This window comes from Neoarius graeffei, chromosome 2, assembly GCF_027579695.1.
Source record: "Neoarius graeffei isolate fNeoGra1 chromosome 2, fNeoGra1.pri, whole genome shotgun sequence".
Taxonomy (NCBI): Eukaryota; Metazoa; Chordata; class Actinopteri; order Siluriformes; family Ariidae; genus Neoarius; species Neoarius graeffei.
The window spans coordinates 42600208-42622295 of NC_083570.1; the positions used below are offsets into that span (position 1 = coordinate 42600208).

The window sequence follows — 22088 nt, forward strand, 5'->3', positions numbered from 1 at the left end:
CTTTTTATGAACTACACCCTGAAACTGTCCCTCATTTATTTTTACTTGTGAATTCATGCATAAACTTTGGAAAGACATTAACTCCTTTACTGTTAACAACATTTTCTCTGACTTTATTCTTTACTATAGAAATGTTATATTTGGTTATGATCACAGTAATAGTGTGATCATAACCAAACTGCTACGGTGGTGTAGCGGTTTGCACTGTCGCCTCACAGCAAGAAGGTCCGGGTTCGAGCCCAGAGGCCGGCGACGGCCTTTCTGTGTGGAGTTTGCATGCTCTCCTCATGTCCGCGTGGGTTTCCTCCAGGTGCTCCGGTTTCCCCCGCAGTCCAAAGACATGCAGGTTAGGCTAATTGGTGGCTCTAAATTGACCGAATATAAGTGTGAATGGTTGTTTGTCTCCCCTGGTGCAAATCCTACACAGGATCCTGTAGGATCCTGTAAGATCCTGTAGGATCCTATTTAGGAATGGGATCCTGAATAGGATCCTACATAGGAACAGGATCCTATTTAAGATCCTGAATAGGATCCTATGTAGAAATAGGATCCTGCACAGGATTACATTCCTATTTAAGATCCTAAGTAGAAATAGGATCCTATATAAGATCCTGTGCAGGATCCTAAATAGGATCCTAGAAGGAGCCAAAATCTTGGAAGTGATAGGATCTTGAACAGGATCCTGTAAAAGATCCTAAGTAGGATCCTGAATAAGATCCTAGCTCATATGCTTCAGGATTCTGAGTAGGATCTTGTAGGATCTTAAATAAGATCTTGAGTAGGATCCCGAATGAGATCCTAACTCGAATGCTTCAGGATCCTGAGTAGGATCTTGTAGGATCTTAAACAAGATCTTGAACAGAATCCTGAATAAGATCCTAACTCAATTGCAGCAGGATCCTGTGTAGGATCTTGTAGGATCTTAAACAAGATCTTGAATAGGATCCTAACTGGATACCAACAGGATCCTGGGTATGTTCTTGTAGGATCTTAACAAGATCCTAAGTAGGATCCTGAATAAGATCCTAACTGGATACCAACAGGATCCTAAGTAGGTTCTTGCTGAACGAATTCCCAATACTCTGATTCAGCAAATTCAGGGTAGCATGGAAACAAGGCTTGCTAGCCCTAAATTTTTGAATAGATAGTGCATTTAAAGTTTTTTTGTGAGGTTTTTTTAAACTTAAATAAATATCCTTCTGTACAAGAGCAGAAGAGGGCTCACACATACTATGTGATTTAGGGTTTAAATATAGCTAAATATGATGACCTTTATTTCAACAAACCATAATAATGTAAATATGGAAGACAATTTTAACTATTCTATAATATTTCAGAGTTACAGTTTTCATTAGTTTGCTTGAATAAAGTTATAAAGAGCAGTGTTCCATATTTATTCAGCTATGAAACCTAGTACAATCAACAGCATGTTTGGTTGAAAAATAACCTTCATAATAATGTGATTCATCTAAAAGTATGCATATACCTGGGTCACAGCTAATTCTTTATGAAAATGAATGCAAGCACCCTCCCTGGTGCAAATCCTGGCCAGGATCCTAACCAGGATCTTACCAGGATCCTAACCAGGATCTGAAATATAATCCTAAAGGATCTTGTCCAGGATCCTAACCAGGATCTGAAATATAATCCTAAAGGATCTTGTCCAAGATCCTGTAGGGGATGTTGTAGGATCCTGTAGGGGATCCTGTAGGGGATGTTGTAGGATCCTGTAGGGGATCCTGTAGGGGATGTTGTAGGATCCTGTACGGGATCCTGTAGGATCCTGTAGAGGATCCTGTAGGGGATCCTGTAGAGGATCCTGTAGGGGATCCTGTAGAGGATCCTGTAGGGGATCCTGTAGAGGATCCTGTAGGGGATCCTGTAGGGGATCCTGTAGGATCCCGTACGGGATCCTGTAGGATCCCGTACGGGATCCCGTAGGGGATGTTGTGGGATCCCGTACGGGATCCCGTAGGGGATGTTGTGGGATCCCGTACGGGATCCCGTAGGGGATGTTGTGGGATCCCGTACGGGATCCCGTAGGGGATGTTGTGGGATCCCGTACGGGATCCCGTAGGGGATGTTGTGGGATCCCGTACGGGATCCCGTAGGGGATGTTGTGGGATCCCGTACGGGATCCCGTAGGGGATGTTGTGGGATCCCGTACGGGATCCCGTAGGGGATGTTGTAGGATCCCGTACGGGATCCCGTAGGGGATGTTGTAGGATCCCGTACGGGATCCCGTAGGGGATGTTGTAGGATCCCGTACGGGATCCCGTAGGGGATGTTGTAGGATCCCGTACGGGATCCCGTAGGGGATGTTGTAGGATCCCGTACAGGATCCCGTAGGGGATGTTGTAGGATCCCGTACAGGATCCCGTAGGGGATGTTGTAGGATCCCGTACAGGATCCCGTAGGGGATGTTGTAGGATCCCGTACAGGATCCCGTAGGGGATGTTGTAGGATCCCGTACAGGATCCTGTAGGGGATGTTGTAGGATCCCGTACAGGATCCTGTAGGATGTTGTAGGATCCCGTACAGGATCCTGTAGGATGTTGTACGATCCTGTACAGGATCCTGTAGGATGTTGTACGATCCTGTACAGGATCCTGTAGGATGTTGTACGATCCTGTACAGGATCCTGTAGGATCCTTCACAAAATCCTGTAGGATGTTGTAGGATCCTTCACAAAATCCTGTAGGATCTCACCAGGATCCTATAGGATCCTGTACAAGATCCTGGTTAGGATCCTACAGGATCTTGTCCAAGATCCTACAGGATCCTGTTCAAGATCCTGTAGGATCCTATAGGATCTTGTACAGGATCCTGTAGGATCTTGGACAAGATCCTTTAGGATTATATTTCAGATCCTGTACAAGATCCTGGTAAGATCCTGCTAGGATCCTGGCCAGGATTTGCACCAGGGTCAGTGTGCCAGTCCTGCGATGACCTGGCGACTTGTCCAGGGTGTACCCTGCCTCTCACTCAGTCAGCTGGGATTGGCTCTAGCTTGCCTGCGACCCTGTAGAACAGGATAAGCGGTTATAGATAATGGATGGATCACAGTAATAAGGACAATAATGCATTGTTCCTCATCAATCTTGCTTCTTACAAAATTTCACATTCATAAATACGAAGCGTCATTTCTTGGTGCGCAAGACAGAAATGGAACAGTACAGTGCAACAATTTCCAATTAATTAAAACAATTAACATATAGGGCTTGACATTAACGCTTGTCCGGGACAAGTGATACTTTATGTCGGACAAATTCATCGTCTCAGTTACTCGTCCAATAGGACAAGTGCCAAAATACACCGATATTCGGGTTACATATCAAATTTATCAGTTTATTTACATGATTTCCGAACCATCTCACTCGACATATTGTTTTGATGAATCGCCGGATGTTTCTATTCGGAAAGAGCGATGTGCGCATGCGCAATAGTCCACTTGCGAAACCGGCCAATACCGCTTGGCCAATGGGGTCAGAACACGCAGAACTCAAGGGTTGATAGATGAATAGAAACTTTATTTGTATCCATTCATCTGTGAGTCAACAGAGGTGTGGATGTTTTCATAACAAGATATATTATCTTGTCATTTGATAACTAGATTTCAGTGTATAATAATCAGTGACTTACAGTATTTGTCAATTTTGTTATCAGTTGTTTTTATTTGTTTCTCTTTTCCAAACTAGTGATATCTCATCAAGTCATAAATTTTATGATAATGTTACTCATCTCATTATCTCTAGCCGCTTTATCCTTCTACAGGGTCGCAGGCAAGCTGCAGCCTATCCCAGCTGACTATGGGCGAAAGGCGGGGTACACCCTGGACAAGTCGCCAGGTCATCACAGGGCTGACACATAGACACAGACAACCATTCACACTCACATTCACACCTACAGTCAATTTAGAGTCACCAGTTAACCTAACCTGCATGTCTTTGGACTGTGGGGGAAACCGGAGCATCCGGAGGAAACCCACGCGGACACGGGGAGAACATGCAAACTCCGCACAGAAAGGCCCTCGCCGGCCATGGGGCTCGAACCCGGACCTTCTTGCTGTGAGGCGACAGCGCTAACCACTACACCACCGTGCCGCCCTGATAATGTTACTTTTTGTGATATTTGTTACTGAACTGCAGAGTACTGATCTGTGTATATATGATGGTTAGTGTTTCTGGATCTCATAGTATAGTTATTTTGTTCTTAAAATTTTATGTTCATAATTTCTACTCTGGCGGCACGGTGGTGTAGTGGTTAGCTCTGTCGCCTCACAGCAAGAAGGTCCGGGTTCGAGCCCTGTGGCCGGTGAGGGCCTTTCTGTGCGGAGTTTGCATGTTCTCCCCGTGTCCGCGTGGGTTTCCTCCGGGTGCTCCGGTTTCCCCCACAGTCCAAAGACATGCAGGTTAGGTTAACTGGTGACTCTAAATTGACCGTAGGTGTGAATGTGAGTGTGAATGGTTGTCTGTGTCTATGTGTCAGCCCTGTGATGACCTGGCAACTTGTCCAGGGTGTACCCCGCCTTTCGTCTGTAGTCAGCTGGGATAGGCTCCAGCTTGCCTGCGACCCTGTAGAACAGGATAAAGCGGCTACAGATAATGAGATGAGATGAATTTCTACTCTACTGGAATATATTGCTTCTGAACTTCAGCATAATAATTGGTGAATTATGGTATCAATCAGTCTGTTTTACTATATTTTTGAACTTTTGCCTCAGTATATCAAGTATTGATTACTTTTGATTCATAGATATTATGCATATGTTGTGAATTTGGAAACAAATGCAAGAAATATTGTTGGGTTACAAATAGTTTATTGGGGGGGGGGGGGGTGTTTTCTCAAATATTTCTTTGGACAAGTAAATTTCCTTTCAACTTGCCCGACAGGACAAGTGGCTTCAAAAGTTAATGTAGAGCCCTGATATATGCCCTCTGTTTCATGTCTTTACTTGATTTTTTTTTTTTTTTAATCCAGTAACCTTAAGTTTACTGGGGGTTTTTTTCGTATTAGCATGTGTTTATGTATTATTATTTATCTTTATTTTATTTAAGGGTTGTTTTACAATCAGGGTACGCAAGCTAAAAATCACATTTAACACTTATTATCTTCAATATCAAAAGGCTTGACTAAATAAACTTGGTTGTTTATTGTAGCCCTGTGATAGCTCTGTTTACCATGCAAAAAAAAAAAAAAAATTGGTGATAACATTATTTTTGGTGAATGTATGGCAATATGTCATATTTAGCAAAATTACTCGTGTCATTTAGAAAAAGTGCTTTTTTTGACCACAGGTAGCTCCAAAAGGGATGCACTTAAATCATTTTTTATACCATAAAACAAATATTTGGTTCCAAATCATTGGAAACATAGTTAAGTTTTAATGTTGAATGCCAGTAAGTTTTCGGACTATTTTGATCAAATTAGTATGGAATTGTGTCAAAAAAATGTGCTCTCCGAGACAGCTAATTTTTCAATATAAAATAACATATCTGAGGGCGTCATGGTGGTGTAGTGGTGAGCACTGTCGCCTCACAGCAAGAAGGTCCGGGTTCGAGCCCCGTGGCCGGCGAGGGCCTTTCTGTGTGGAGTTTGCATGTTCTCCCCGTGTCCGCATGGGTTTCCTCCGGGTGCTCCGGTTTCCCCCACAGTCCAAAGACATGCAGGTTAGGTTAACTGGTGACTCTAAATTGAGCGTAGGTGTGAATGTGAGTGTGAATGGTTGTCTGTGTCTATGTGTCAGCCCTGTGATGACCTGGCGACTTGTCCAGGGTGTACCCCGCCTTTCACCCGTAGTCAGCTGGGATAGGCTCCAGCTTGCCTGCAACCCTGTAGAACAGGATAAAGTGGCTAGAGATAATGAGATGAGATGAATGAATAACATATCTAAAATGATTATTTTCAGCCTAAAATGTGGTCAAGATATTGGGACAAATATTAGAGACAACTAACACAATGCTTACAGACTTGTATTTAAAAGCACTATGGAAGTAGTGGATTCTGAATTGTAAAAAAAAAAAAGATGTCCTCTCCGAGAATCATTTCATCTGTTTCTCCCATCTTACAGCAGATTACACAAAACTACCATACACACACGTCAAAAAATGACCTGAAATCTGTTCTTTAACTTGTCCTTCACTTAAAAACTGGTACAAGAACCAGTTTGAATCAATTTGAATTTTGGACCCCTGCGACACAAACTTTGTACCCTGATTGTAAAACAACCCTTAATTTGTCCCTTTTGTCTCTCTTGTTAATGATTTCCAACCTTTGCCTCTGAATGAATGAAGCCATTTCATGTTTACCTTTGTCAATGAGACTGATTGAAATAAAGCTTTCTTTAAAAAAAAGAAGAAGCTTTTAGAAATAAGTATTAACCCACTTTAGCACAAAATCCACTATATTATGTCACAGGGACGCAAATGGCACTGAATGACCAGCGTCCCACTGCTACCTGTGTGTCTGCATGGGGATGAACAGAACCCTGTCCTGTCCTGTCCTGTCCTGTCCTCTCACCTCTATGGCTTGTCCGAGCTCCAGGTCGAAGGTAACGACACACACACACTCGAACCATGCGGAGAAACGCGTCCATGCTGTCGAGCTCAACACATCTGTGTCTTTGTTACTGCTGTCAAACCGATCCATTACACCTTAAACCCCTTTTTATTCCTCATGTCTTCTCTTTCTTGCTTGCTTTCATGCGGTTTATCCTCTTCTTCTTTCACTTACATATATGTGTTGCTGTATTACTGCCACCTACTGGATATTTACTAAAATACAACTACACGAAAGTGATGTATCACACTGGGGAACATAATTTTTGTTGAGTTAGATCTGACAGCTGCTTTTTGGGTTGTTTTACAATCAGGGTACAAAGTTTGTGTCACAGGGGTCCAAAATTCAAATTGATTCAAATTGGTTCTTGTACCAGTTTTTAAGTGAAGGACAAGTTAAAGAACAGATTTCAGGTCATTTTTTGACATGTGTGTATGGTAGTTTTGTGTAATCTGCTGTAAGATCTCATCTCATCTCATTATCTGTAGCCGCTTTATCCTGTTCTACAGGGTCGCAGGCAAGCTGGAGCCGATCCCAGCTGACTACGGGCGAAAGGCGGGGTACACCCTGGACAAGTCGCCAGGTCATCACAGGGCTGACACATAGACACAGACAACCATTCACACTCACATTCACAACTACGGTCAATTTAGAGTCACCAGTTAACCTAACCTGCATGTCTTTGGACTGTGGGGGAAACCGGAGCACCACGAGGAAACCCACGCGGACACGGGGAGAACATGCAAACTCCACACAGAAAGGCCCTCGCCAGCCGCTGGGCTCGAACCCGGACCTTCTTGCTGTGAGGCGACAGCGCTAAGCACTACACCACCGTGCCACCCCATTTTAGATATGTTATTTTATATTGAAAAATTAGCTGTCTTGGAGGGCGGCACGGTGGTGTAGTGGTTAGCGCTGTCGCCTCACAGCAAGAAGGTCCTGGGTTCAAGCCCCGGGGCCGGCGAGGGCCTTTCTGTGTGGAGTTTGCATGTTCTCCCCGTGTCCGCGTGGGTTTCCTCTGGGTGCTCCGGTTTCCCCCACAGTCCAAAGACATGCAGGTTAGGTTAACTGGTGACTCTAAATTGACCGTAGGTGTGAATGTGAGTGTGAATGGTTGTCTGTGTCTATGTGTCAGCCCTGTGATGACCTGGCGACTTGTCCAGGGTGTACCCCGCCTTTCGCCCGTAGTCAGCTGGGATAGGCTCCAGCTTGCCTGCGACCCTGTAGAAGGATAAAGCGGCTAGAGATAATGAGATGAGATGAGCTGTCTTGGAGAGGACATTTTTTTGACACAATTACAAACTAATTTGATCAAAATAGTCTGAAAACTTACTGGCATTCAACATTAAAACTTAACTATGTTTCCAATGATATGGAACCAAATATGTGTTTTATGGTATAAAGAATGATTTAAGTGCATCCCTTTTGGAGCTACCTGTGGTCAAAAAATCACTTTTTCTAAATGACACGAGTGATTTTGCTAAATATGACATATATTGCCATACATTCACCAAAAATAACGTTATCACCAATTTTTTTTTTTGCATGGTAAATAGAGCTATCACAGGACTACAATAAACAACCAAGTTTATTTAGTCAAGCCTTTTGATATTGAAGATAATAAGTGTTAAATGTGATTTTTAGCTTGCGTACCCTGATTGTAAAACAACCCTTTAACTAATTTTTGGGTGCGGAATCCAAAACTGATCTCAGTTTTTCTCTATCACGTCAAGTTTTTGAACTATAGGATCCCCGTTTTCTTAAAAAATATGAAAAATACTGTACTTAACAGATATGTGCTTGTTTTATAAAAATTTACAAATATTGACATACAATGAAATATGAAAGAAACAGACATGACTGCAATGTTTATTTAACACTATTATGTTTTTACAAAGGATATGGCTACTGTAATTATAATTGTGTGCAAGAAGAAGAAACCTTTATTCGTCACATGCACACTTCAAGCACAGTGAAATTCATCCTCTGCATTTAACCCATCTGAAGCAGTGAACACACGCACACACCCAGAGCAGTGGGCAGCCACACCAGAGCACCTGGGGAGCAGTCAGGGGTTCGGTACCTTGCTCAAGGGCACCTCAGCCCAAGGCCGCCCCACGTTAACCTAACTGCATGTCTTTGGATTGTGGGGGAAACCGGAGCACCTGGAGGAAACCCACGCAGACACGGGGAGAACATGCAAACTCCACACAGAAAGCCCTTCATCGGCCACTGGGATCTGCCAAAGAAACTAGTTTGTTTCAAAAATCTTTCAACATTTTCTTACTGGGGCACAGCTGATTTTTACTGGGGCACGTGCCCCAGTAAAAAAAAAGGCCTAGTAACGCCCCTGCACTTATCCAGGCAAGCTGGAGTCTATCCCAGCTGACTATGGGTGAGAGCCAGGGTACACCCTTATCCCTTATCGCAGGGCTGACACATACACACACAACCATTCACACTCACATTCACACCTACGGTCAATTTAGACCCGCCAATTAACCTAACCTGCATGTCTTTGGACTGTCAGGGAAACCGGGGCACCCAGAGGAAACCCACGCAGGCACGGGGAGAACATGCAAACTCCACACAGAAAGGCCCTCGTTGTCCACTGGGCTCGAACCCAGGACCTTCTTGCTGTGAGGCGACAGTGCTAACCACTACACCACCGATGTATTACTATTCTGATAATTAATATAACAGACTAAAAATCAATCAATCAAGGGGCGTCACGGTGGTGTAGTGGCGACCACTGTCGATGTTACACTTAAAACAATGTAAAAACGCTTTTTTGTGGGGTAAACTCTATGGAACAACTTGAATGAGACCTCTTTAGTTTTATTTGCTAGAAAGAACTTTTGGGGTAAGGACCAGACTTTTTTTAGTCTATATTGTTGACAAACTTATTCCAGTAGAATGTTGCCGAGGGGGTAGAGACTAAACCAACCTGAAACAAAGACCTAATTTTCGACTTTGAACCTTTATTGAAATAGAAACAGATTTTGCCTCAAGGAAGCTGAGTTGGATCTGAGGGTGACACTGCCAAAAGTAAAGAGACATCAACCGTCCTGAATAACATGCAAAGGCCAGAAGCAATAGCATCAAAGAGTCCAGAAAATTCTTTTGGACTTATTGGTATCTTGTACCTTGCGAGAAATTCTGAATAGCTGTATAGTAGCCCTTCTTTATTAAAGAGCTGACTAACAGATATAATACCATTTGTTGAACCATTTATCATAAAACAACGACTTGTTCTTATATACAGTACTGGAGTTGTTCCAGATATAACATCTCTGTGGAGAGAAGTTATATACATACATGAGCACATGCCACATGTATGTATATGCCCATATTTTTATAATATTTTGTAACACGCATTGGATCATATATTTCATGTTAATTTGCCCGCTATACACAATAAATTATTATTATTATTATTATTATCTCATCATCTCATCTCATTATCTCTAGCCGCTTTATCCTGTTCTACAGGGTCGCAGGCAAGCTGGAGCCTATCCCAGCTGACTATGGGCGAAAGGCGGGGTACACCCTGGACAAGTCGCCAGGTCATCACAGGGCTGACACATAGACACAGACAACCATTCACACTCACATTCACACCTACGGTCAATTTAGAGTCACCAGTTAACCTAACCTGCATGTCTTTGGACTGTGGGGGAAACCGGAGCACCCGGAGGAAACCCACGCGGACACGGGGAGAACATGCAAACTCCGCACAGAAAGGCCCTCGTCGGCCATGGGGCTCGAACCCAGACCTTCTTGCTGTGAGGTGACAGCGCTAACCACTACACCACCGTGCCACCCTATTATTATTATTATTATTATTATTATTATTATAGAAGTTGTGCTTGTAAAGCAGGGCTCATGCCAAAATAACCTGTTGATGGAAGTTGGAAAGTTTGATTGGGATTTTTTTTTAATGTTCTAGTTATGGAGCATAATGAATCTAAGACCAAAAGCTTGTCTTACATGATTAACTTCCCCTCTATCATAGAAAACAATACGTACCCAGCATTAATTAATTTAAAATAATTATGTTGATTTTAGTGCAAGTGGGATAAACTACCATATTTGATCAAATTCATTTAAAAATATAAGTAAAATCAAACAAATTCTACATTTTTTATTGTTGTATAGTCTTATTTATAATATTCCTCATCAATGTTTTTTTTTTATTAATGCTTAGTCTTCTTAAATTATATTCGTATAGATTTTTAAACAATAGACATTGTTGCAAAGCAGCTTTATAGAAAAATGAAGATTTAAAACATATTCACTAATAAATTTATCCCTAATGAACAAGTCTGAGGCAAGAGAGGCAAGGAAAAACTCCCTGAGACATCATGAGGAAGAAACCTTGAGAAGAACCAGACTCAGAAGGAAACCTATCCTCATCTGGGTGATAACAGATAGCATGATTATAAATGGTGGCATGATGGTGCAGTGGTTAGCACTGTTGCTTCACAGCAAGAAGGTTCTGGGTTCGAGCCCAGTGGCCGACAAGGGCCTTTCTGTGTGGAGTTTGCATGTTCTCCCCGTGTCTGCGTGGGTGTGCTCTGCTTTCCCTGACAGTCCAAAGACATGCAGGTTAGGCTAATTGGTGGCTCTAAATTGACCGTAGGTGTGAGTGTGAATGGTTGTCTGTCCCTATGTGTCAGCCCTGCGATGATTTGATGACTTTTCCAGGGTGTACCCCACCTCTCGCCCATAGTCAGCTGGGATAGGCTCCCGCTTGCCTGCGACCCTGCACAGGATAAGCGGCTACAGATAATGGATGGGAAATCAATCAAATTTCTTACTTCCTTTTAGATACTGGAGTACACACGAAATGGACTTTCCTCTGACATTCTTTGTAAAATGTATTTCATTTTATGTTATGTTATATGTTATGTTATGTTATGTTATGTTATGTTATGTTATGTTATGTTATGTTATGTTATGTTATGTTATGTTATGTTATGTTCAAGCCATGAGGAAGCCATGGCTTAAAGATTAAAGAAACAGCTTTTCAACCAAAATGTTGCTGGTTCAATTACCTGGACCAGCAGGAATGGCTGAAGTGTCCTTGAGCAATGCATCTAACACCCACCTACTCCCTGGGCTGCTCACTGCTGTCAGGGTTTGCTATGGAAACAAGTGTTTTACTGGGAAATATACCACTCGTATTTTTCATATGAACTACATCCAGGACATGGAGAACCAAAACCGGGACATAAATCTCTAAATGTCACTTGCGAGGAAATCACTGAAAGAAATTGTGTTTTGATAAATTTGGGTACTTTTTGTTTGTAAATGTGTCTATATAATAAAAAGAAAATCACACATTGGCTTGAAGATATGAAGTTGATCTTCTCGTGTTGAAGAACTCGTATGTTTCATACAGAATACATCATGGATCTGAGTGACATATTCAAATAATATTGCCTGGCTTTTTTGGAGGGTATATCAGATATATTCCATTCAGCTAGCATGATACTGAACCAGTCAAAGTGTATCTGATATACACGAAAAAAAGCCATTATTATTATTATTATTATTATTATTATTATTATAATACCCTGGGTGCGATTTGCTGGGGGGGATGGGGGGGGATCATCCCCCCCTCTGGTTTTTATCTCTGCTGAAAAAAAATCCTCGGGGACAACCCCGTCAATAAAACAAACAAACCAAAAAAAAAGTTGACATGACAGGCATGTTGTGACACAGTTTTCTATGGTCTGCATTGCACTCACTTTCAAAATGACCCGAAGTGGCAGCTTTGATGTTCATGAACGTCCCCAGCAAATAGATACATTGTAGATAATAACAATATCTTTGCGTTCTATGCAGGGATGCAAACAGCGCGCCTTTTGGCGGATGCCGCCTTTTTCACGGCCGATTTTTTTTTTAGGGGGGACGTTGGAGTGTCTGATTATAATTTCAAAGTAAATTCTGTATTAAAATTACTAAATAAGCAAATCCGTTACAGTCCATGAAACAGGAAGTATAAGGATGAGAAAAAAACAGTTTAAATCGGAAAGCTGCGCACAATGTGAACTGCGCCATCAGAGCAAATTGTTCATTTAGTATTCATGTATTTTAGTGATTTTTGAGTCACTGTCCATTTAATCCGGAGGGAGAGAAACATCACAGCAACGCGACAAGCAATGCGAACTTTGTTGTGTGTTAGTGTTCGTGTATTTAGTCAGAGAGATAGGAAGATGAATTTACTATCTCTGGTTTAGTGTTCGTTTTCATTTAGTGTTATTCATTTGATATCATCGGATGTTATTGAGCTGTTAGCCTATTGTTACCTTAATTTTGTGACGTTTCATGATTAAAAAAAAAAAACATCCCCCCTTCTGGTTTTTTGACAAATCGCACCCTGATTATACCCTCTCCTTTCCAGTTTTCGATGTCCATTGGTATGTTTTTCTCTTGGAAACAAAGGGGAACCATCAGGGCCTTCTCGGCCTTCAGAGAAGGCCCAAACATATCAGCATTTCGAATGTTATTTAATTTCATTCATTCATTAATTGCTTTCATTCTTTCATAATTTCATTAAAATTATTCTCTTCTAATTTGGCCTCATTTTCTATCAAAGTTGCTTCAGAAATGAAAGGGTTATTGTCCTGAAAACATTAAAATCAAGTTATCCAATGAGATTTTTTTGTTTGTTGTCTCTAAGCTGAGAAAAGTTTAGCGTTGGATCACTCATCGGTTAGAACTTAATTGCCAGGACAGAAGGCCATGGCAGTGTATGTTTATGTAGGAAGTGACAGATGAATTAACCGATCAGATTTTGATTTATAGTGGGAGGGACCAAAATTTTATCATCCTCGGCCTTCTTGAAGGCCAACATGGGTGTAACGGTGAGTCAGCGCTGTCAGTGCAGCAGTGAAATCATCTTTTAGCCAGTGTAGCATTCATCAGTAGTGTTAGTGAAAGCTAATAAAGCAGTCAAGTCAGTGCTATCGAGGGCAAGTAGCACAGGCTAACGACCGAGAACCTAAGATTTCTGTCTCCAGACTCTTCTTCCACACACGCTCGCCACACTATTTTTCACTCAGACTTAAGTATTCATTTCCCGATGTAATTTACTTAGTTACTTTTAAAATCCACATTGACAACTACACACAACGGAGCGATCTGACAGCCTGCCGCTAATCCCTTGCAAAATCTTTTGCCCTGTTGCTTTTTTGGTGTGGCTGGCTAAGTTTTGACTGAGCTGAAGTCCCAGATCTAATAGTAATGGTTCGCCACTACTTGCAAATAAGCATGAAGAATATCTAATGAAGTTTTTGTAGTCTTTTGGGTGTTCAGTGTGTCTTTAGTTTCAGTTTTTAGTTGATTTATTTAGTGCTTAATTATAACATAGCTAATCCTAGCACTAGATGAGCCTAATCTTTATCTTTCCCAGCAAACAAAGAAATGGTTCTGCGCATGCACAGCAGAAAACTTTCTCACTGAATATTCGCATCAGCTCCGACATGTGACGTCATGTTGTCTTGACAACGTACAATATTGTAAACTATATTCAACGCTCATTCTCCATTGGGTAGAGTGATGCAATACACATAGGATAAGCTATATGATAACAATATTGTATGCTATTGAACCAAATGAATGAAACTCATTAGAAGGGAATAGAATACATGTTTTTTATTCCATGGAAAAAGTGTCCTGTATGTATAATAATTCCTGATATTTCACTCTGATGATGTCATTCCCAGTGTTTTCCCAGTCCCAGTTGTCAAAAATTTACATACGCTCACTTAGATTATTAATTCAGAGGTGCTGAAACTTCCAAAATGTCTCTTATCTTGCCAAGGCTGAGGCCTCTTAACTTCCTGTTCATGATCATGATTGACTACAGCTGGTAGCTTCTCTGTGCCTTCATAAAAAGGGTTTGTTTATAGGACTCATTGGATTGACCAACACACAATACAATGGGAAAGTCCAAAGAGCTCAGTGCAGATCTGGGAAAGAGGACTGCAGATGTACACAACTCCGGAATGTCTCTTGGAGCCATTTCTAAACAACTGCAAATTCCAAGATAAGTTTAAACAACTGTATGCAAGTTATTGTGAGGTGTAGTCACTTTGTCAAGCCACTTTGCTTCAAGAAAACCCAAACTGTCACCTTCTGCTGAAAGGAAATTGGTTTGGATGGTCAGGAACAACCTGGGAACCACCATGGCACAGCACTGCCATGAACTGGAAGCTGATGGGTCACTGTCGACAGTTCAGTGACTTTTACATCACCATGGACTAAGAGGCTGCTATCCAAGAAATAACCCCCTGCTCCATAATTGACACCTTCAAACTTAACTAAAGTTTGAAGCTGACCACGCGGACAAAGAAAAAAGCCTTCTGGAGGATAGCTGTATGGTCAGATGAGACAAAGATTGAGTTGTTTGGCCACAATGACCATCATGTACAGAGGAATAGTAGCATCATCACGCTCTGGGGCTATTTTGCTGCCAGTGGAACTAGTTCATTGCACAAAGTGAATGGAGTAATGAAGAAGGAGGACTACCTCAGAATTCTTCAGCATAAACCATCAGAAACTTGAACACGACTTGGGACCTACTTGGGAGTTACAACAGGACAATGAACCCAAACATGCATCAGAGCTGGTTGTGGTGGATAAAGCAGGCTAACATTAAGCTTAAAACAAGTCCTGACTTCAACCCTATTGATATGGACTGTGCTTATAAGTCGAGTCCATGCCAAGAAAAAAAACAAAGTTCATTGAACTCTACCGATTCTACCATGAAGAGTCGTGAAATATCCAACCAGAAATCTGCCAGAAGCTTGTTCATGGTAAACAAAAATGTTTGGTCAAGGTGAATCTTGCGAAGAGACATTTTACCCAAATATTAGATGTGCTGTATGTATATTTCTGACCCTATGTTGATTTCAGAAAACCCAAAGAAAATTAAAACTTGTGCACCAAATTCTAGTGTTGTTTTTTTTTATTAAGGATGTATGCTGTACATTCTCATCTCATCTCATTATCTCTAGCCGCTTTATCCTTCTACAGGGTCGCAGGCAAGCTGGAGCCTATCCCAGCTGACTATGGGTGAAAGGCGGGGTACACCCTGGACAAGTCGCCAGGTCATCACAGGGCTGACACATAGACACAGACAACCATTCACACCTACGGTCAATTTAGAGTCACCAGTTAACCTAACCTGCATGTCTTTGGACTGTGGGGGAAACCGGAGCACCCGGAGGAAACCCACGCGGACACGGGGAGAACATGCAAACTCCACACAGAAAGGCCCTTGCCAGCTGCTGGGCTTGAACCCAGGACCTTCTTGCTGTGAGGTGACAGTGCTAACTACACCACCGTGCTGCCGGAGAAAGAAGTATTTCATACTTAATTCTGAAGTACAGACATTATCCACTCCAGAATCCACCATGGCGTAGTGGTTAGCACTGTCGCCTCACAGCAAGAAGGTTCTCGGTTCGAGCCCAGGGGCCGACGGGGGCCTTTCTGTGTGGAGTTTGCATGTTCTCCCTGTGTCTGTGTGGGTTTCCTCCGGGTGCTCCGGTTTCCCCCACAGTCCAAAGACATGCAGGTTAGGCTAATTGGTGGCTCTAAATTGACTGTAGGTGTGAATGTGAGTATGAACATGAGGAGAACACTGAACAACAATGGTGTGCATGGCAGGATTGCAAGGAGAAAGCCACTGCTCTCCAAAAAGAACATTGCTGCTCATCTGCAGTTTGCCAAAGATCACATGGACAAGCCAGAAGGCTATTGGAAAAATGTTTTGTGGACAGATGAGACCAAAATAGAACTTTTTAGTTTATATGAGAAGCGTTATGTTTGGAGAAAGGAAAACACTGTATTCCAGCATAAGAACCTTATCCCATCTGTGAAACATGGTGGTGGTAGTATCATGGTTTGGGCCTGTTTTGCTGCATCTGGGCCAGGACGGCTTGCCATCATTGATGGAACAATGAATTCCGAATTATACCAGCGAATTCTAAAGGAAAATATCAGGACATCTGTCCATGAACTGAATCTCAAGAGAAGGTGGGTCATGTGGCAAGACAACGACCCTAACCTCACAAGTCGTTCTACCAAAGAATGGTTAAAGAAGAATAAAGTTAATGTTTTGGAATGGCCAAGTCAAAGTCCTGACCTTAAGCCAATCAAAATGTTGTGGAAGGACCTGAAGCAAGCAGTTCATGTCAGGAAACCCACCAACATCCCAGAGTTGAAGCTGTTCTGTATGGAGGAACATGCTAAAATTCCTCCAAGCTGGTGTGCAGGACTGATCAACAGTTACCGGAAACATTTAGTTGCAGTTATTGCTGCACAAGGGGGGAGATACCAGAAGCAAAGGTTCACATACTTTTGCCACTCACAGATATGTAATAGAGCGGCAGCATTGTCGCCTCAAAGCAAGAAGGTCCGGGTTCGAGCCCCATGGCCGGCGAGGGCCTTTCTGTGCGGAGTTTGCATGTTGTCCGCGTGGGTTTCCTCCGGGTGCTCCGGTTTCCCCCACAGTCCAAAGACATGCAGGTTAGGTTAACTGGTGACTCTAAATTGAGCGTAGGTGTGAATGTGAGTGTGAATGGTTGTCTGTGTCTATGTGTCAGCCCTGTGATGACCTGGCGACTTGTCCAGGGTGTACCCCGCCTTTCGCCCGTAGTCAGCTGGGATAGGCTCCAGCTTGCCTGCAACCCTGTAGAACAGGATAAAGCGGCTAGAGATGATGAGATGAGATATATAGAAAATTCTAAAGGGTTCACAAACTTTCAAGCACCACTGTATAATTTTTGTGCAAGTAGACCATAAGGTCAGTTGGTTTTAGGAAATCTTTTCTTTTTCACACTTCAAACCAGGGGCGTGTTTAGCCTATTTTTGGGGGTGCTCAAGCACCCCCAAAAACGAGCTCAGCACCCCCTAGCTCAGCACCCTCAAAAACACTGCTTTTGGACGTAATTTTCAGAAATAAGTGCCCTTGCGCACTGCGCAATGAATGTGTGCGCGGGCGTGTGTGTTCTTGAATTCACCTGTTACGTGATAGTTCTATGAGCAGTAAAATACCTCTCCTCCTTGCGTCCCCTCTGATTGGGTTGCCTGTCCGTGCGAGCGCTTGCTACGACATGGTGTTTTTTTGAACTGGATTCCACGCTGATGAGGAATTCGAAGTAGCACCTGAGTATTACTGGCATAGCGAGATGTGAAGGTACGGACTGGAGTTACAATTGTTAAACACAACACAATAATATGCATAATGCAATATTGATGTTCCCTGGTCTATGAACAGAATGATAAAAACGACATTTATCATCCATATCGAGATACTTTTGTGCAGAGCTGTAAAAGTGCTACGGTGCTAGACCACCGTGTGTTAGTCAATTTTATTTAATGTAACATAGCGTTTACGTTTGCTTATCATTCTTATCATGCTTATCAACAAAAAATATAAACTAATGTAAACTAATGTAAAATCATAATAATACACACTATTATTACACAATACACAATAACACATTAATTAACAATTACCACTGTTCAAAATGAATAGCTCCAACATTACAAATGCAGTAGTAGGTCTTTAGTTAAAAATATAACGTAAATATTGCCGCTTTTCCACTACAAACGCGGCTGAGCCGTGCCGTGCCGAGTCGAGCTGAGTCGGGCTGAGCGGGGCTGTTGGAGTTGCATTTCGACTACAGCACTCCTCCTCACCAATCAGTGCACAGGGGAGTGTCTCCTCACGCCCCCAGCCTCACTCGGCACGGTTTGGCTCGCTTCAGCCCCACTCCAAAACGGTGCGAGTTTTAGGGGCTAAGCAGGGCTGAAGCGAGCTGAGTCGTGCTGGTTTTTGGTAGTCGAAACGCGAGCCGTGTCGGGCTGAAGTGAGCTGAAAAAGGGTAGTGGAAAAGGGCCATATTTGTGTCAGTGATTGTAAATGTGTAGATATCATAGTTTATTGGGTCAGGTTCTGTTAAAACATTGCATAAGTCTAGTCTTGTCTAGTCTAATCTTCTTGTCTAGTTAAGTCTAGTCTAAATGCGGAATAAACGTGGAAACACTGTCGTTCAAGCCAGGTGCCTCTGTCAGCTCTGGGGGCTAAGCACCCCCAAAGATCAGATGCTAGAATCGCCCCTGCTTCAAACCAGTAGGTGACGATGAACTGGTGGTTGCTCAAGAAGAAGAAGAAGAAGCAGCAGCAGAAGAAGAAGGAGGAGGAGGAGGATGTGGCGTACTGGCGCCCCCTGGTGTGTAGGGAGGTTTGGGTGGTTTTGAAACTCTTGGTAGAGTTCGCCATTTTGAATTGAAGAATATGACTTTTTTTGCTTGCATGTGAAGCTCGAAGTTCGTTGATAGTTTAGTGATTTGTAGTGCATCATGTGTGTGGCCTGGGAGAGATAGCTTTGCAGCTGTTGCAGAGTCTGTAGAACGTAGTTGATGCCAGAGAGCTGCTGTTTTATAGCTTCAGAAGCAAAACAGATCCGCTGTGTGTGTGTGTGTGTGTGTGAGAGAGAGAGAGAGCAGTTAAACTCCACGCTGAGCTTGAGGTAAGTTTGTGTAAAATCACAGTGATGTCGCTCTGCGGCTTGTTCTGTCTCGAATCTGATGTCTCTCATCCTCACGGAAATGTGTTTACTTCACTTTAAACTTCACTTTTCGTGTCTTGGTGACGTTTTCCAAGCTAACACAATCAGGGGTAAATAGTGTCACTTAACACACAGCGACACACTTCTAAGTCTTCTGTTTAATCGGTTGCGAGATCAACTTTAACGAACTAAAACTTTACTGTCCGAATGATTTGTTTTTCAACACGGCTAATGAACCTGGCTAGCTATGCTAAGCTAACGTCAGTGGTGTGGCTCTGTTTGCTTTAATGAGGCCTCGGGTTGCTGAGGCACTAATAAACAAACTTCACACACACAACTTGTGATGTAAAAACAACAAATCGGATTATTTTCAAATGCTGTAGGTTTAAGCCTGTTTTATGGACGTTGAAATATTTCCAAACTGTTAAGTACTAACACGGCTACACTGGTTTATAGTACTTTAGACCTTTTATTCGTTAACTTTTATTGTAACTGCAGAGAGCTTGCTCCATGTGAGTCATGTGTTTGAGTTCAGACAGTTGAAGTAGTTTACTGTGTCATGATTTGAGGTGTGTGTAGAGTGTTCAGGCTCAGGACCATCATTAATATTGACTCTTTTTTTCATATGAATATTAATTTTGCCTCTTAAATCTGACACTCTATGATCTAGTGTGTATTCTTCCTCTTTCAAGCAGATGAGGAAACAGTGGACTCACTGGTCTGCACTGCAAAACATGATCTCTCGTTGAGAGGAAATCTCTTAATATGGGTGAATTTATCGATTATTTCTTATTAGAGGTTTACTAGAACTCGAATATAAGATTATTTAGCTTACTTTGAGACGTTTTTACTAATTTCAAGCCTTAAATTTTCTTATTGAGCAATTCCAGCGTTATGGACGTGACACTTGAACTCAAAATGGCAACAAATGACCCAGTGCATGTTTTATTGTCTCCCAGTATTTAAACAGGTGTTGCATATTTTAAGGCTGGAGAAGTGATAGAACAAGAACAATTCCCATAGTACATCTAGGGCATGCCAGAAAATGCCAATAAAAGATGCGTTATGGATGTGACAGAAAAAGTATCACTTTTCTTGGGTGACTGTACATTTTTATCAAACTCTGTGAAATTGTAAACCTAATGTCGAAATGGAGATATCCGTTTGATAGAGGGGTCCAAGGTGAATATTAAAAAATCTTTGTTTAAAATATTTTGTATTTCATGCAGAGTTTCAGAAGGAAAAGTCAGCGTTATGGATGTGACGAAATTCCGTTATGGATGTGACGCGTCTGAAATAGACATGGCATATGTTTAGAAAATCAGCAATTTAACCACCATAACCCTTTGAAAAACTCTCTAAATATCAGCTAAAACTATCAAAGTTCTTAAATAATATTTAGGATGGCTATTGTTTTGTGGATTTTAGCATACATTTCTGTGGCTTGTGGCAATAATATAGAATTGTACATGATCAAAGTTGATTTTAGCTTGGGTTTTACATTATAAGAAAGAAAGACTGACATATTAAGGCGAAGGGAACAATTCTTGTGACAAATTGGTTCAACTTATTCACATCTGTAAAATACAGGCCTAGGTGATATCTCTGGGAGTGGTTTTGATGTATTACATGTTGCTTTATTTTTGCATGGTGAGGTTGACATTTACATGGAATTGCCCTATTCTAAAATTAATATTCATATGAGAAAAAAAAAGTCAAAGCATGATCTAGAAAAACTTATTCATGCTTTCATCTCCAGTAGGGTTGATTACTGCAGTAGCCTTTTCACAGGTCTTCCAAAAAAGACCATCAACTAATCCAAAATGCAGCAGCAAGGGTTCTTACAAGAACAAAAAGGGTAGTCCATATCACTCCAATCCTAAGCACTGGCTCCCAGTGAGCTATAGAGATCTTGCAGTCACGTGACCGGAAAGTACGCAGCTGCCATCTTGTCGGTAAAAAACACTGCTGAATACTGCTGCACTCGTGTACAGAATGGATCAATTTCAACCGACGGACTACACGGCTCATTTTTCTAATGAATAGATAACTAGATATATGTCTAAAATAAAGGATCTACAGATTAGTGACCCTTATGGCTTACCGGACGGAGTTTTCACGACCGTGTCAGTGGATTTTGAACTGCCAGCAGAATACGTGTATAATTACCTCATTAACTTTCCCTCGCTGTTCAGTGGTGAAGCACTGCGTGCTTATAAATCTCTGGACAGTTATCTTTACAGAAATTCAGGATTTGTCAGCGACTCAGATGGCATCTTGTAAACAAGAAAATAACAGTCCTCATTGGACGGGTAAGTCACTTAAGTATTGAGTATAGCACTGACCAGCCGATTTCTAGAATAGAATAAGGTAATTCCAGCTGTAATTCCAAATCGTCCGTGTTGTTTACCATGGATCTGGCGTTGGAGAGGTAGAGGCTTAGTAGTGGAGATTTGAGTGGTTGTTTTCTGAGCTTAGTCAACAGGCCGGCTCTGCCTGCAGCCTCGCTTTTGCTTCCGCTCCCGGCGCCGCCTCCTTCGCTTTGCTTCCGATAACAATCCACGGAGACCCCGCTGGTCTCGCTATCTCGTCCGGAATGTTGTGCATGCGATGGAAATCGCTACAAACCGTCATTTTCTGCTGGAAACCAATGTCCAGTAAGTCCATACGGTTGTAGTGGATATTGAAGTCCGGTACAGACGAACAACACGCAAAAATACACACAAAAACCATAAACGTGCACAGGTAGGGAGAGCTTGTAGCCGCAGCCGTTGTAGTAGAATTGTATATAGTAGGGTTTTTCGGAAGAAAAGGTAGAAGTAGAAGGCGGAAATATGGTGTTTGACCGACAAGATGGCGTCTGTCACAATCTGGATCGGCTGTGACGTTACATGCAAGTGCTCCATAGAATTGACTTTAAGGCATTAGTTCTATTTAAAACAT

General features: G+C 42.2%; 2 protein-coding genes across 4 annotated transcripts in view; one reads left to right on the top strand and one right to left on the bottom strand.

The window, feature by feature from the left end:
- Window positions 1-6717, bottom strand: part of dennd6b (DENN/MADD domain containing 6B) — an 89637-nt gene extending 82920 nt beyond the window's left edge. The window contains exon 1 of the mRNA XM_060914259.1: window positions 6520-6717. Within this exon, the coding sequence (XP_060770242.1) occupies window positions 6520-6648 (129 nt within the window). The 5' untranslated portion in view covers window positions 6649-6717. The remainder of the gene's footprint in view (window positions 1-6519) is intronic.
- Window positions 6718-18791: 12074 nt separating this feature from the next.
- ppp6r2a (protein phosphatase 6, regulatory subunit 2a) overlaps window positions 18792-22088 on the top strand; it is a 136180-nt gene continuing 132883 nt past the window's right edge. For 2 of the 3 annotated variants that reach the window (XM_060914264.1, XM_060914265.1), the window contains exon 1: window positions 18792-19106. In XM_060914264.1, the coding sequence (XP_060770247.1) occupies window positions 18997-19106 (110 nt within the window). In that variant the 5' untranslated portion in view covers window positions 18792-18996. The remainder of the gene's footprint in view (window positions 19107-22088) is intronic. The other variant, XM_060914266.1, reaches the window with a different exon arrangement.